The 16,243-nt window shown below is 40.9% G+C and overlaps 1 protein-coding gene across 15 annotated transcripts in view; it reads right to left on the reverse strand.

Annotated features, from left to right (window-relative positions):
• The window catches only part of MARCHF1 (membrane associated ring-CH-type finger 1), a 493,572-nt gene that overhangs the window by 209,270 nt on the left and 268,059 nt on the right, over window positions 1–16,243 (reverse strand). For 7 of the 15 annotated variants that reach the window (XM_048847581.1, XM_075127786.1, XM_048847582.1 and 4 more), the window contains one exon: window positions 5,903–6,042. The exons of the other annotated variants lie outside the window; for them this stretch is intronic. In XM_048847581.1, the coding sequence (XP_048703538.1) occupies window positions 5,903–6,004 (102 nt within the window). In that variant the 5' untranslated portion in view covers window positions 6,005–6,042. The remainder of the gene's footprint in view (window positions 1–5,902; window positions 6,043–16,243) is intronic. 15 annotated transcript variants of the gene reach the window in all.

Here is a 16,243-nt window from a genome sequence, read left to right on the forward strand (position 1 = left end):
CCATTCCGACCCTCTTGGCCAGCTTTACCTTGTTGGCCAAGTCTTCCCCAGCAGCATGAGAATGGGATAATCATCACAGACTGCAAAAGTCCACATTCCTGACCAGCCCTTGTACTGGACAGGCAACTTGGCTGTAGGCAAATCAAAAGAGTTGGACTTGAAGGGTTGAATCATCACTTGGGCCTCTGGGTTGATTAAGCTGGGGTCCACTAAGGATTGATGGATAGCTGTCACCTGCGCTTCAGTGTCCCTCCACACTGTAACCTTCTTGCTGCCCACACTCACAGTTTCTCTTCGCTCTAAGGGTATCTGGGAGGCATCTGGACCTGAGGACCTTTGGTGTGACCCCGGTGCAATGAACTGTAATCTGTTGGGGTTCTTGGGGCAGTTGGCCTTCACATGCCCCGGCTTATTACATTTAAAACATCGCCCAGTTGACTGGTCACTGGGGCAAGCTGGGTTGCTGGAGAGTGGTGTGGTGGGACGATAAGGTGCCTGGGGTTTTCCTTGGGATGTAGGTGGGGCCTTGGGTTGCCCCCGGTGATAGGGTTTTGTTTTGGGTTGCCCCTTCTGATAGCCGCTCCAACTGCTACTAGTTTTTTTTCTTTTCTGCCACCTCCACCCATTTGGTTCCAATCTCCCCCACCTCGATTACAGTTTTGGGCTTCCCATCTAGGATGTACCTTTCTATTTCCTCAGGAACACCCTCTAAGAACTGCTCCATTTGCATTAGGAAGGGCATATCTTCTGGAGATTTAACACTTGCTCCCGATATCCAGGCATCCCAATTTTTCACAATGTGGTAGGCATGTCAGGTAAATGAAACGTCTGGTTTCCACCTTAAGGCTCTGAACCGCCGACGAAATGCTCAGGTGTTAGCCCCATTCTGACTCTCGCCTGGGTTTTAAAAAGTTCATAACTGTTCATGTGTTCCTTAGCATTTCAGCTGCCACCTCTGCTAACGGTCCACTGAGCTGCGGCCTCAGCTCTTCCATGTACTGGTCTGTGGAGATGCTGTACCCAAGGCAGGCCCTTTCGAAGTTTTCTAAGAAGGCCTCAGTATCATCGCCTGCCTTGTAGGTGGGGAACTTTCTGGGATGGGAAGAGGTATCTGGAGAAGGATTGCTAGGGTTGGTTGGTACATTCTGCTGAGCCCTTGCCTGCTCCATTTCCAGTGCATGCTTCCTCTCTTTTTCTTTCTCCTCCATAGCTCTTTTGTGGGCAGCTTCCTCTGCCTCCACCCTGGCTTTCTCTGCCTCCATCTCCAAGCACCTTAAGGCCCTCTGTCTATCATGCTCTTTTTGTTTCTCTTCAGCTTCGAATCTGGCTAGCTCTAGTTTATTAGCTGCTTCATTGGTAGTCATTTTCCTGCTTTCTTGTGCTTAACTCTAGCTATACCCGAGAGTTAGGGGGAAAAAAAAACTTGTGAATTCTCTGCAGGAGGTTAGCTACCCTGCCTTTAGGTAGAGAAAACTCCAGCTCAAAAAAGAAAAATCCCTTTGTAAAAAAACTAACACTTCTGTCTCCAAATAGATAGAAAACCCTCTAGCTGCTCTCAGCTTAAAAAAAGACCTCTTCAGGTCTGTGCTTTTGGTTCAAAATGATCTCTGGTTCAAAATGATCTCACCGCTCTGCCACCATGTCAGGGTTCGTTCCCCACTCTGAACTCTAGGGTACAGATGTGGGGACCTGCATGAAAGGCCCCCTACGCTTGTTCTTACCAGCTTAGGTTAAAAACTTCCCCAAGGTACAAACTTTGCCTTGTCCTTGAACAGTGTGCTGCCACCACCAACCATTTTAAACAAAGAACAGGGAAAGAGACCACTTGGAGACGTCTTCCCCCCAAAATATCCCCCCAAGTCCTACACACCCCCTTTCCTGGGGAAGCTTGAGAATAATATCTTAACTAATTGGTTACAAAAAAATCAAAGACCCAAACCCCTGGATCTTGGAACAATGGAAAAATCAGTCAGGTTCTTAAAAGAAGGATTTTATTTAAAAAAGAAAAAAAGGTAAAAATCATCTCTGTAAAATCAGGATGGAAAATACTTTACAGGGTATTCAGATTCAAAACACAGAGGATCCCCCTCTGGGAAAAACCTTAAAGTTACAGAAAACAGGAATAAACCTCCCTCTTTACACAGGGAAAATTCACATAAAACAAAAGATAAACTAATCCGCCTTGCCAGGCTTACCTATACTGGTTGCAATATTGGAGAGTTGGATTAGGATGGGTTGGAGAAGATGGATTTCTGCCTGGCCTCTCTCAGTCCCAAGAGAGAACAACGACATAAACAAAGAGCACAAATAAAAGCCTCCCTCCCCACCCCCAAGATTTGAAAGTATCTTGTCCCCTTGTTGGTCCTTTGGGTCATTTGCCAGCCAGGTTAGCTGAGCTTCTTAACCCTTTACAGGTAACAGGACATTGCCTCTGGCCAGGAGGGATTTTATAGCGCTGTATACGGAAAGGTGGTTACCCTTCCCTTTATATTTATGACAGCACAGCTTATCCGAGCTGAGCATTCCTTGGATGGTGGGAGTACCTGGGGATAGTGGGATCCGACCCTATTTATCCATTATGCTCTGGGCAGACAGGCTTTCCTTCTCTTTTTCTTGGGTTTTCTTTCTGCTCCAAGACTTGTTGATGTGCAGCTGCTTCCTTCTCCCTTCCCTGACTCTCAGCTGATTTGCGACTAGTGGCAGCAAATATCTCCAACAGCCAGTGATGGAAAACTAGACAGGGAGGACTCCAAGTTATTACAGAGAATTCTTTCCTTGCTGTCTGGCTGGTGGGCCTTGTCCTAATGTTCAGGATCTAACTGATCACCATATGTGGTGTCAGGAAGGAATTTTCCTTTGGGTCAGATTGGCAGAGACACTGAAGCATGGGACATTTGTCATTTGCAGGTTTAAATGATAGATTCTCTGTAACTTGAAGTCTTTAAACCATGATTTGAGGACTTCAGTAACTCAGCCAGAGGTTAGGGGTCTATTACAGGGTCAGTGGCCTGCAATGTGCGGGAGGTCAGACTAGATTATGATGGTCCCCTCTGGTCTTAAAATCTATGAGTCTATACCAAGAAAAGAAATAAAGGTAGGAATAGTTACAAGCAAATAAAATAGAAAACATGCATCTAAAAGTCCAACAATTAATCTAGCAAGATACAATCTTTGTTCAAAATGTTTTCTCTCACCCACAGTCTTCCCTCCAGCTTTTTACTGGCTGGCGTGGCCAGGATCCATCACAGAGATCAAATTGCTGGGTTTCTTTATCTTTTTAAAGTGAAAGAAGGATAACTTAGGGGTTTACTCCCCCTCTCTTTTTAGTTCAGTGAATCTTTAAAATGTGTTCTTCTAAAAGGTACTCGCAGATAAAGTTGATTAGTTCATGGTGAGTAGAGGAGCCATGAGATCTGGAAGATAAGTCTCCATGCTGGTTCCTTCCTCGCTGGTAGTTACTACTATGCAAATTATCTCTGCCTGCTGCAATCCCCCACGCAAGTGAATAACCCACTGAATTTGGGCCCCGCTTGATTTCAGGCATCTGCCTCTTTCCTTTTTTTTTTTTTTTTTTTTTAAACTATTAAGAGAAACCTGTTTACCAATTCCACCTGACATGTCTCGTCCAAACACCTTTTAGTCACCTATTAGTGAGTCATCCATAATTTCACACAGAGTATTCTTACACATACTTTACAATTATATTATTTACAAGTGTGTTATTGGTTTTCAAATGACACTGCACAAGGCATCTTTTGCACAAAAATCATTGCAGTAGGTGTGAATACCGGGTGCTTAAGGCCACAAAAGGATTGGGGGAGGGTACAATACAATTAGATCTACAGATATATACATTTCTCATATAGATATATACCACTGTAATTTTTTAATAATTATAAATAGATACATACAATAAATAAGTGCCAGCTAACCTCACTGGCCCCTCAAGCTATCATTAATCAGTTGAGCTGGAAATATAATCCAGACCTCCCAATTACAAGTTCCAACTGCTGCCTGCTTGACCGTAGTGCTTTGCTCTGAGATATTCAAACTGATAACAACTGTAACAGGAATTAAGGACACAATTGGGCTCTAAATACAGATTTTCATGCATTTAAATTATGTGGTGGGGTACATTCTCTTTAGCACCTGGAGTTCACCAAACATTATCGCCATCAAAGTGAATGGGAAACACACCTGAATAGGATTCAGGGCTCACAAGTTTTGGTTTTCTCTCACTCTCTCTTCCTCTCTCCTTTTACTTTCAGATAAAGTACATTTCATCTCCAAATATAACTATCTTAAATTCTTTGGAATTACATAAACATTAAGTATAACAATCTGGAATTATCTGGCTTGCTTTTCATCCCAACAGAATATAGTACATGAATGCCAAGAAACTAGTGAACTTTGCCAGGTTAAATAACCCTAAAGTGGCTTTTTCACCAGAATTTGAACCTCTGCTATGTAGCTTGCTGCAGCTCTGTATGTTCCCTCTCCTCCTCCAGCACCTCCCATACGACCACATGCCTCTGTAAAGAAACCTGGTTTTAAACAAGTTTCAGAGTAGCAGCCGTGTTAGTCTGTATTCGCAAAAAGAAAAGGAGTACTTGTGGCACCTTAGAGACTAACCAATTTATTTGAGCATAAGCTTACGTGAGCTACAGCTCACTTCACGAAAGCTTATGCTCAAATAAATTGGTTAGTCTCTAAGGTGCCACAAGTACTCCTTTGGTTTTAAACAATTATTTCCTTTTCTGTTTTGATGTCAGCTCCATGTTTCAACAACTGTTCTCTTCTTTCTGGTTCCCTGTTCTAATGTTTCTTCTTGACATCTCTTTAGTAATGCTTGACTTGAAATGCCTGCCTCATGTAAAACACTGAAAATGTTAAATATTCCTGAAGTGGGAAAACTAACATATCATTTGTTTTCCTTTAAGGAGCAATTCTCCATCACATTAACGCAAAAGTTACAATAGGAATTTCAATAAAAAGAGAAGTGTCTTCATAGAACAAATGCCCAAGTCAAAACAAGTGACAAAGACTGAATGAAACTTCAAAGGAGGCCAATTTAACACTCAATTTCATGTAACTAATGCATATACCATACTGTAACATCTTGGAGAGAGAGCGTCACAAATGTAAGTCTTAACATGTTCATTTTAAACTTAATTAACTGTTACAAAGTTTTTGAATAATAAACCTACAACCACAGTGCATTAAATAAAAAGGGGGAAAAATAAGTTGATTTAAGAGGATTACACTATTCATATCCAGCAGGAGCCAGGTCTTGTTTTACATCAGAAACTGGGCTTCCAGCTAGTGTCCTCTTTCCATTTTAGCAAAGAAAAATTGTAAGCGTTTCTAAAATTTCATCCACAGTGTATCAAATATTCAACTCAAAACTCTTCTAATAGACAGGTAGTGTTCAGTACAGTTTTAAAAGAACTGAATACCCAAACTATTTTTATTGGTGCTAGAGCCATTTGGCTAGGGGCCAGACTCTGCAACCTATATTGTCTTTACTGTACGAATAGTCCACTGACCTAAATGGGTCTACTTGTATGAGTAACACCTGCAGGTGCAGACCTTAATCAAGTCACAGTGGGGCAGATTTGACAGTCTGATACCATTTTTCAAACCAAAGAGAGTAAAAGTACAGGTTTATCTCAGACATTTTCTTATCACTAAGACAAGATGAAGATTGTGGCATGAAAAATGGAATGGACGATGCATGACAGAAAAGAGGGAAAACTGGCAAGTGAAAAACCAAAAATAGCAAATGATGCCAAAGTGATTCAAATATAGAAAGATGAAGGACAAACGCTACTTTTCTTAAAATTTATTTTAGCAGTTTTGAGGTTCATCTGCATGCCGTCATGAAACATAACTTTTCACTCACCAAGGTAGAGGTATGTGAAGCATCACCTGAGACCTCGGGTGTTCTTGTGATGTTTGGGAGTCTGTGAGGGTTACGAGCTATCGCTTGACACCAGCCCAACATTTTCTCCTTCCACTTATCCCTTCTCAATTTCTGAAATTCTGAAAATAATTTACATTCCCTGAAACATTGACACTTTAAGTTTGTTGCGTGCATGCCTTTACACAGCGCTTTAGACTGTGTCTAAACAAGGTAATAAACATTTTTTACAGAAAAAAGTGTAGTTGAAATAAACCATGCAGACGAAAGAGAACTGTATACTTATGATATGTATTACATGCACTCATACTATTTCAGTACCAGAAAATTCCCTTATCTAAAATTAAAAATATCTCTTGCTGAAACATGCCACCTTCTAGGGGAGGTTGTTTTCAGGAATTATATTATAGCCTAGCTGTGAAAATGGTATTACCCGTATGGCTCCCACATTGCCTGAAACAATCAACAGATATCAAATTTCATCCAGGAGCCTTAAAGGTGTGCAGCAAAGTGAGTATAAATCAACTGGGTGAACATACACACACACACTTTCTCATCCTGAACAACTTGCATCAGACAGGGGAAATTTTCAATACAAATAGCAAAAATATCAACACACATGCTCTTTTAGATACATTAGCTATATATAATACATAACCTGTATGGAGCAGAAATTGTACCTCACATTTGTTTTAGCTATATTGGCGCTGTTTGACTGAACATTGTATTTTTATCTTGGAGATAACTGGAGATCCATCAGTGGTAGTTTTCTAGTAAATGTGAAAAGTCTACAGGAAATGTAATATTTTCACTTGTAAAATTTTACAATCTACTTTTCCACCACACTGCCCAATTTGAAATGGTATAGTTAGGTCTTTAGTTAAATCATTACACTGCCAATTAAATATCAAAAATAATTTGGAGTAATTATTTTTCACAGCATCTGAAGCAATTAACAATCTGGTGGTTTATAACATTTCAAGATTTAAAATAGGCCATTCTATAGCATTATGAAAAGTAACATAAAAAGCTTTTGCTAACAGATTGATGAGTTATTACTACTCTTAATGAGAAATGATTTGAATTAAATGGATCTGAACAATGTAAATAGGGAAACGATAAAGACCTTTCATGAAAATCAAGACCAAAATGTTTAAAAGAATTGCATTCTTAACAACAAAGAAAACTCTGTGTGGGTGTAATTCTATCCATTTTAGATTTCCCTATAATGTTAATCACTGTAGTATCTAAGTGATGAATAGGTAAATCAGATTTACCTGCTGACAATTATATCTTCACACTTCTCGGGTTCTAATTATTGACCTACCAGTTGTCCAAGAATAGATCTCAAGACATAATATTTTGATAGGCATTCACATATACTGGTATTACCATTCCCAAACCTTCTGCCTTATTTAATGCTTAATTAAAAGAATTAAATGAATGAGGCAGCATTTTTCTATTGGTTAAAGCATGGAATTAAGTCAAGACACTCGGGTAACAGCTGTAGTTCTGTCCTACTTGTGATGGGGTAAATCACAATCTCTCTGAGCATGATAATACTTACCCATCTTTCTTAAGTGTGTTGAGATCATCACATGAAATGCAAAGTATTAATATAAAATATTCATCTAATCAATGTAACATGCATTTAGTCGAATCCATTTTCATTTTAGTGAGAGAAAAATCTTTCTTGTAGACTCTTTTAGCGATCAATCCTTCAAAGTATGAGCAGTCTGATCCAGCAAAGGATTTACTCATTTGCTTACAATTAAGCACTGGTTAATCTTACATGCTTACAGATACGTATTATTTAAGAGCTGTGTTGGATCAGAGTGCTCAGCATCTTGCAGGATTAAGTCTTATAACAAACTATCCATTTTAAATCATGTTTCTTGAATAATGTCAAAAGTAACATGAAATTGGCACAGTTTTGTGTCTTTAAAGTAACATGCAACCATACAGCCCTGTGCACAAATTATTATTAAATCCAAAGGGTAAAATATGTAACAATCAAAACAGTCTACAGGTGCATAAACAGCTGCTGTCCTTAAAATATTAGATAATTAAAAATGACAATATGAGTTTCATAGATTCATAGATTCATAGATATTTAGGCCAGAAGGGACCATTATGATCATCTAGTCTGACCTCCTGCACAATGCAGGCCACAGAATTTCACCCACCACTCCTAAAAAAGACCTCACACCTATATCTGTGCTATTGAAGTCCTCAAATTGTAGTTTGAAGACCTCAAGGAGCAGAGAATCCTCCAGCAAGTGACCCGTGCCCCATGCTACAGAGGAAGGCGAAAAACCTCCAGGGCCTTCCAATCTGCCCTGGAGGAAAATTCCTTCCCGACCCCAAATATGGCGATCAGCTAAACCCTGAGCATATGGGCAAGATTCATCAGCCAGATACTACAGAAAATTCTTTCCCGGGTAACTTGGATCTTACCCCATCTAAAAACCCATCACAGGCCATTGGGCCTATTTACCATGAACATTTAATTACCAAAACCATGTTATCCCATCATACCATCTCCTCCATAAACTTATCGAGTTTAATCTTAAAGCAAGATAGATCTTTTGCCCCCACTACTTCCCTCGGAAGGCTATTCCAAAACTTCACTCCTCTGATGGTTAGAAACCTTCGTCTAATTTCTAATCTAAATTTCCTAGTGGCCAGTTTATATCCATTTGTTCTTGTGTCCACATTGGTACTGAGTTTAAATAATTCCTCTCCCTCTCTGGTATTTATCCCTCTGATATATTTATAGAGAGCAATCATATCTCCCCTCAACCTTCTTTTAGTTAGGCTAAACAAGCCAAGCTCCCTGAGTCTCCTTTCATAAGACAAGTTTTCCATTCCTCGGATCATCCCAGTAGCCCTTCTCTGTACCTGTTCCAGTTTGAATTCATCCTTCTTAAACATGGGAGACCAGAACTGCACACAGTATTCCAGGTGAGGTCTCACCAGTGCCTTATATAACGGTACTAAAACCTCCTTATCCCTACTGGAAATACCTCTCCTGATGCATCCCAAGATGACATTAGCTTTTTTCACAGCCATATCACATTGGCAGCTCATAGTCATCCTATGATCAACCAATACTCCAAGGTCCTTTTCCTCCTCCGTTACTTCTAGTTGATGCGTCCCTAGCTTATAACTAAAATTCTTGTTATTAATCCCTAAATGCATGACCTTACACTTCTCACTATTAAATTTCATCCTATTCCTATTACTCCAGTTTACAAGGTCATCCAGATCCTCCTGTAGGGTATCCCTGTCCTTCTCTAAATTAGCAATACCTCCCAGCTTTGTATCATCTGCAAACTTTATTAGCACACTCCCACTTTTTGTGCCCAGGTCAGTAATAAAAAGATTAAATAAGATTGGTCCCAAAACTGATCCTTGAGGAACTCCACTGGTAACCTCCCTCCAACTTGACAGTTCACCTTTCAGTAGGACCCGTTGTAGTCTCCCCTTTAACCAATTCCCTATCCACCTTTCAATTTTCCTATTGATGCCCATCTTATCCAATTTAACTAATAATTCCCCATGTGGCACAGTATCAAACGCCTTACTAAAATCTAAGTAAATTAGATCCACTGCATTTCCTTTATCTAAAAAATCTGTTACTCTCTCAAAGAAGGAGATCAGGTTGGTTTGGCACGATCTACCTTTTGTAAAACCATGTTGTATTTTGTCCCATTTACCATTGACTTCAATGTCCTTAACTACCTTCTCCTTCAAAATTTTTTCCAAGACCTTGCATACTACAGATGTCAAACTAACAGGCCTATAATTACTTGGATCACTTTTTTTCCCTTTCTTAAAAATAGGAACTATGTTAGCAATTCTCCAATCATACGGTACAACCCCTGAGTTTACAGATTCATTAAAAATTCTTGCTAATGGGCTTGCAATTTCTTGTGCCAATTCTTTTAATATTCTTGGATGAAGATTATCTGGGCCCCCCGATTTAGTCCCATTAAGCTGTTTGAGTTTCGCTTCTACCTCAGATATGGTGATGTCTACCTCCATATCCTCATTCCCATTTATCATGCTACCATTATCCCTAAGATCCTCTTTAGTCTTATTAAAGACTGAGGCAAAGTATTTGTTTAGATATTGGGCCATGCCTAGATTATCCTTGACCTCCACTCCATCCTCAGTTTTTAGCGGTCCCACTTCTTCTTTCTTTGTTTTCTTCCTATTTATATGACTATAGAACCTTTTACTATTGGTTTTAATTCCCTTTGCAAGGTCCAACTCTACTTGACTTTTAGTTCCAAGTTTCCAAAAATTATTTTTAGTGCCTATCCAAACACCAGATTGAAGGATTCATACACAGAATAGGTTCAGGATGAGCAGCAATAATGCAATCATCCCCATATTATCCTTCAACATTTCCCAAACTCTAGTCTGGGAAAACTACCTCTTGGTATGAAAAGACCATCCATAGTGTTCATGTTCATTCTAAAGCCTTCATCGACAATGCAGTAAGGATAATAATTGTTGTTACGTATGATGCCATTTTCTGGTGTTCTAGATACCGGTCACACTTCTCACCAAGCAATTTTGGAATGGCAGCAAATCTTGATTCCTACTACAGCTGGTCAAAAATTTTGACAAAAAGAACAATAATTTAGTCAAAAAATGCTGTTTTGAGGAAAGTAAAATTGTTTTGTGAAAACATCTTGATTGCTTTGAAATTTCTTGTATTTTCAGTATAGTTTTTAAGATTGTTTTTAAAAAACAATTTAAAATGTTTTGCCACGCCGTACCCCAATTAATGACCGAGTTTTGTCACATGGCGCCATGTGTTGTTTTGTGATTGGACGTGGGTACCTATAATTACTGGGTGACAATGCAATTAGTTCCGTTGACCTACATGTGCCAGAGGATGAACTGTTGCTCTCCTTTTAATGGTACTTGGGGTTGGTCTGGGGTGCACTGTGTGACTGATCATTTGCCTGTGCGGTTTCCAATAAGGATGCTTAGCTGTAATTCCCTTCTACACCAATCTCTGGAGAGAGGGAATGGATTCAGGGCTGTTTTTAATTCCTCTGATCATTAAAATTGGTTGTCCCTTGGCTAGTCTCTCGGGGATTCTGGGCAAGCCTTACACAATGTGGGTTGAATCATTTGCTAGTGGGGTTCCCATCTAGGACTTCTCGGCCATGCCCCTCTCACCACGAATACGGATTTTGTTTCTTTGGCTGATTAACCATTTTGTGTCTGTGTCCACATACGCACATGCATCCTTGGAGCCTCGGAACAATCCGGCTTTTCTCCATCCCCTACCCACAGATGCACTGAATAAATAAACTCAAATGGCCTATCTTACAATTTATCCTCTGGGCTGAAATGTAGGAATCGATCACCAAATTGCTTCATTGTTTCATGTTTTTCCTTTTGACAGTTTTCAATTTGAAATTGGTGAAATTTTTCCTTTTATGTAAGATGTTTAAATTTAAACATTTCATTTCATGACAAAAATTTCAAAATTCTGAATTTTTTTGATTCAGCTGATATTCCTCTTTAATCAGAACTAGTCACTGCAGACTTGTATTGGATTTGAGAGAGTGATGTAGAGGCAGAAATCTTCATTGTCCATTAGACCCAAGATCTATGGTCTCCTAAATGCTTGTACACAGACATTTTTAAGTCCCAGCTAGCCCAACTTTTTTAATCTTTTCAACAGTTCCAAAATGTTCACTGTTCCACTTATTGTGTGTCATTGTAAACATGAAGCAAGATTTGTATCCATGAAGCCCTGTTTACCAAGTGTCTAAATAACATTTGACCCTTTGCTGAAGTTTAAATGGTCACTTAAAAAGAAAAAGAGCTTTACTCCACTGGCTATTCATATACAACTTGAGCAATTCAACGATCAGATTAGGAGAAAAGTAAATTGCAAAGCTGTTCATTCCCACAGCCATTCCATCAAGATCTTATTTTAAAGTTATCATGATTTCAGCTAATAAATGCAGTGCTTAACTTGTGCCAGGGCTTACCAGGCCTGAGCCCCGGCACCTCTAGGCTTGGCAATTCATAGCCCCAGCCTCTCTGGGCTTCCCATGTCAGTCATTAAAGTTTAAAAAAAATTGCTTGAGCCCTGGTACCTAATTGCTTGAGCCTCAGCACTTCTTTCATTACAAATTAAACACTGAATAAATGGCCAAGCGTACTGAGTGATATAAAAAGCTGAAACAAAAAAGTGAGCCCTTGAGCATGAACATATTTATATAGTGGTGAGAAAGCTAAGCACATAGATCTTATCTGATCAGCTTGAATAAGTTGAAAAAACTTAAGAGCAATAAAATGACTGGTGGCTGGGTCCCTGAGGCACTAGCCTTCCCTCACTCTAGGCCAGATCATGAACCCCTAATTCCCAGTGGAGAACAGTGACTCATATAAGTAGTCCTACTGAAACTAATGGAACTACCCATATGAGTAGATGCTTGACAGGGTTCACAATCTTACCCTATGTGCTTGATACATTACATGGTTGCAGCCTTGGCTACAGAAACTTACAAAAGCCAGGAAAGCAGGCAGTTTAAATACATTAGTCACCATCTCAAAGGTAGATTACAAGGCTAGTATTTAAACATTGAAGTTAATTACAGTCTAGCCACAATGTCAATAAATGTGTGTTAAGAAAGCAGCACTGAGACACAACTAGTGATCACAGAAACTAAGCTTTCACTTGTTTTTAATAAGCTACACTAAGCTTATTACACTATTTATTTATTTATTTGCTTACTACACTAAGGGCTTGGCTACACTTGCGAGTTTCAGCACAAAAAAGGAGCCCCGGGCACACTAGCTCACTACGCAGCCACACTGGCAAGGCACGCGTAGAGCACTCTGACTCCGCAGCTACAGAGCTGCTGGTACTCCACCTCGGCGAGTGGAATAATGTTTGCTGAGCCCCCGCTGGAGCGCCGCGGCGCCAGTGTGGACGAGGTGTTGCATTACTGTGCTCTGATCAGCCTCCGGAAATGTCCCATAATCCCCTTAAGTCAAGTGGCCACTCTTCTCATTGTTTTTAAATCACTGTAGGAATCCGGATATGCCCTTTGAAAGCTTCGTTTCTGACAGCCGGCTGCTTATCTGCTCTGAGACAAAGCAACCATTAGTGTGGAATGCTGTGTGAGAGAGAGAGGGGGAGGGGGAGGAGGGGTCTGCTGCTGTCTGAACTTACAAGACAGCATGTTGATATGCTCTCAGCCCCTCACAAACCCACTCTCTCCCCCCACATACACACAACACACTCCCTGTCACACTTCACCCCACCCCCACCCCCATTTGAAAAGCATGTTGCAGTTACTTGAATGCTGGGATAGCTGCCCATAATGCACCACGCCCAATGCCACTGCATGTGCCACAAATGTGGCCACGCCAGTGCACTGGAAGCTGTCAGTGTGGACACATGGCAGCGCTTTCCCTACTGCACTCTACGAAGGCTAGCTTAACTCAAGGCGTTCTACATATGCAAGTGTAGCCATGCCCTAAGAAACTTAATGTTAAACTTATCTTGTCCTGTTTCAGGATGTCAGTCTGATACCAATTTTCAAATCAAAGAGAGCAAAAGTACAAATGTATATAATACATTTCTTTATTACTAAGACAAGATGAAAATTGGCAGGGGTTCTCCTAGGGTCAGATCACAGAACTAGGTTGGAAGTTTCATTATCTAAAGGCTCAAATTCACAAGACTCTATGTCAGCATTATCTCACATCTTAAAATAATAAAGATTGTGTCTGATTAATCAAACTATTAGGTACATTTTGATTCCAGTTACATTACACTGAAATCTATGGAATTACTGTAGCTTCAAATAATGACAGGTTTCAGAGGAACAGCCGTGTTAGTCTGTATTTGCAAAAAGAAAAGGAGTACTTGTGGCACCTTAGAGACTAACCAATTTATTTGAGCATGAGCTTTCGTGAGCTACAGCTCACTTCATCAGATGTTATACCGTGGAAACTGCAGCAGACTTTATATACACACAGAGAATATGAAACAATACCTCCTCCCACCCCACTGTCCTGCTGGTAATAGCTTATCTAAAGTGATCAACAGGTGGGCCATTTCCAGCACAAATCCAGGTTTTCTCACCCTCCACCCCCCCACACAAATTCACTCTCCTGCTGGTGCTAGCCCATCCAAAGTGACAACTCTTTACATAATCAAGTCGGGCTATTTCCTGCATAGATCCAGGTTTTCTCACATCCCCCCCACCCCCATACACACACAAACTCACTCTCCTGCTGGTAATAGCTCATCTAAACTGACCACTCTCCAAGTTTAAATCCAAGTTAAACCAGAACATCTGGGGGGGGGGGGGGGTAGGAAAAAACAATAGGAAACAGGTGTCGAGGGCTTCTACATCCATAGTAGTAGAAGCCCTCTACACCAACATTCCACACAAAGATGGATTACAAGCCGTCAAGAACACTATCCCCGATAATGTCACGGCTAACCTGGTGGCTGAACTTTGTGACTTTGTCCTTACCCATAACTATTTCACATTTGGGGACAATGTATACCTTCAGATCAGCGGCACTGCTATGGGTACCCGCATGGCCCCACAGTATGCCAACATTTTTATGGCTGATTTAGAACAACGCTTCCTCAGCTCTCGTCCCCTAAAGCCCCTACTCTACTTGTGCTATATTGATGACATCTTCATCATCTGGACCCATGGAAAAGAAGCCCTTGAGGAATTCCACCATGATTTCAACAATTTCCATCCCACCACCAACCTCAGCCTGGTCCAGTCCACACAAGAGATCCACTTCCTGGACACTACAGTGCTAATAAACAATGGCCACATAAACACCACCCTATACCGGAAACCTACTGACCGCTATTCCTACCTGCATGCCTCCAGCTTTCACCCTGACCACACCACACGATCCATCGTCTACAGCCAAGCTCTGCGATACAACCGCATTTGCTCCAACCCCTCAGACAGAGACAAACACCTACAAGATCTCTGTCAAGCTTTCTTACAACTACAATACCCACCTGCAGAAGTAAAGAAACAGATTGATAGAGCCAGAAGAGTTCCCAGAAGTTACCACTACAGGACAGGCCTAACAAAGAAAATAACAGAACGCCACTAGCGGTCACCTTCAGCCCCCAACTAAAACCCCTCCAACGCATTATTAAGGATCTACAACCTATCCTAAAGGATGACCCAACACTCTCACAAGTCTTGGGAGACAGGCCAGTCCTTGCCTACAGACAGCCCCGCAACCTGAAGCAAATACTCACCAACAACCACATACCACACAACAGAACCACTAACCCAGGAACTTATCCTTGCAACAAAGCCCGTTGCCAATTGTGCCCACATATCTATTCAGGGGACACCATCACAGGGCCTAATAACATCAGCCACACTATCAGAGGCTCGTTCACCTGCACATCCACCAATGTGATATATGCCATCATGTGCCAGCAATGCCCCTCTGCCATGTACATTGGTCAAACTGGACAGTCTTACGTAAAAGAATAAATGGACACAAATCAGATGTCAAGAATTATAACATTCATAAACCAGTCGGAGAACACTTCAATCTCTCTGGTCACGCAATCACAGACATGAAGGTCGCTATCTTAAAACAAAAAAACTTCAAATCCAGACTCCAGCGAGAAACTGCTAAATTGGAATTCATTTGCAAATTGGATACTATTAATTTAGGCTTAAATAGAGACTGGGAGTGGCTAAGTCATTATGCAAGGTAGCCTGTTTCCTATTGTTTTTTCCTACTCCCCCTCCCCCAGATGTTCTGGTTTAACTTGGATTTAAACTTGGAGAGTGGTCAGTTTAGATGAGCTATTACCAGCAGGAGAGTGAGTTTGTGTGTGTATGGGGGTGGGGGGGATGTGAGAAAACCTGGATCTATGCAGGAAATAGCCCGACTTGATTATGTAAAGAGTTGTCACTTTGGATGGGCTAGCACCAGCAGGAGAGTGAATTTGTGTGGGGGGGTGGAGGGTGAGAAAACCTGGATTTGTGCTGGAAATGGCCCACCTGTTGATCACTTTAGATAAGCTATTACCAGCAGGACAGTGGGGTGGGAGGAGGTATTGTTTCATATTCTCTGTGTGTATATAAAGTCTGCTGCAGTTTCCACGGTATAACATCTGATGAAGTGAGCTGTAGCTCACGAAAGCTCATGCTCAAATAAATTGGTTAGTCTCTAAGGTGCCACAAGTACTCCTTTTCTTGTAGCTTCAAAATAGCTGTAAATGAGACATAATCGTGCCCTATATTTGTCTTTTCATACAAAGCATATGCA

This window comes from Caretta caretta, chromosome 4 (assembly GCF_965140235.1).
Source record: "Caretta caretta isolate rCarCar2 chromosome 4, rCarCar1.hap1, whole genome shotgun sequence".
NCBI lineage: Eukaryota > Metazoa > Chordata > Testudines > Cheloniidae > Caretta > Caretta caretta.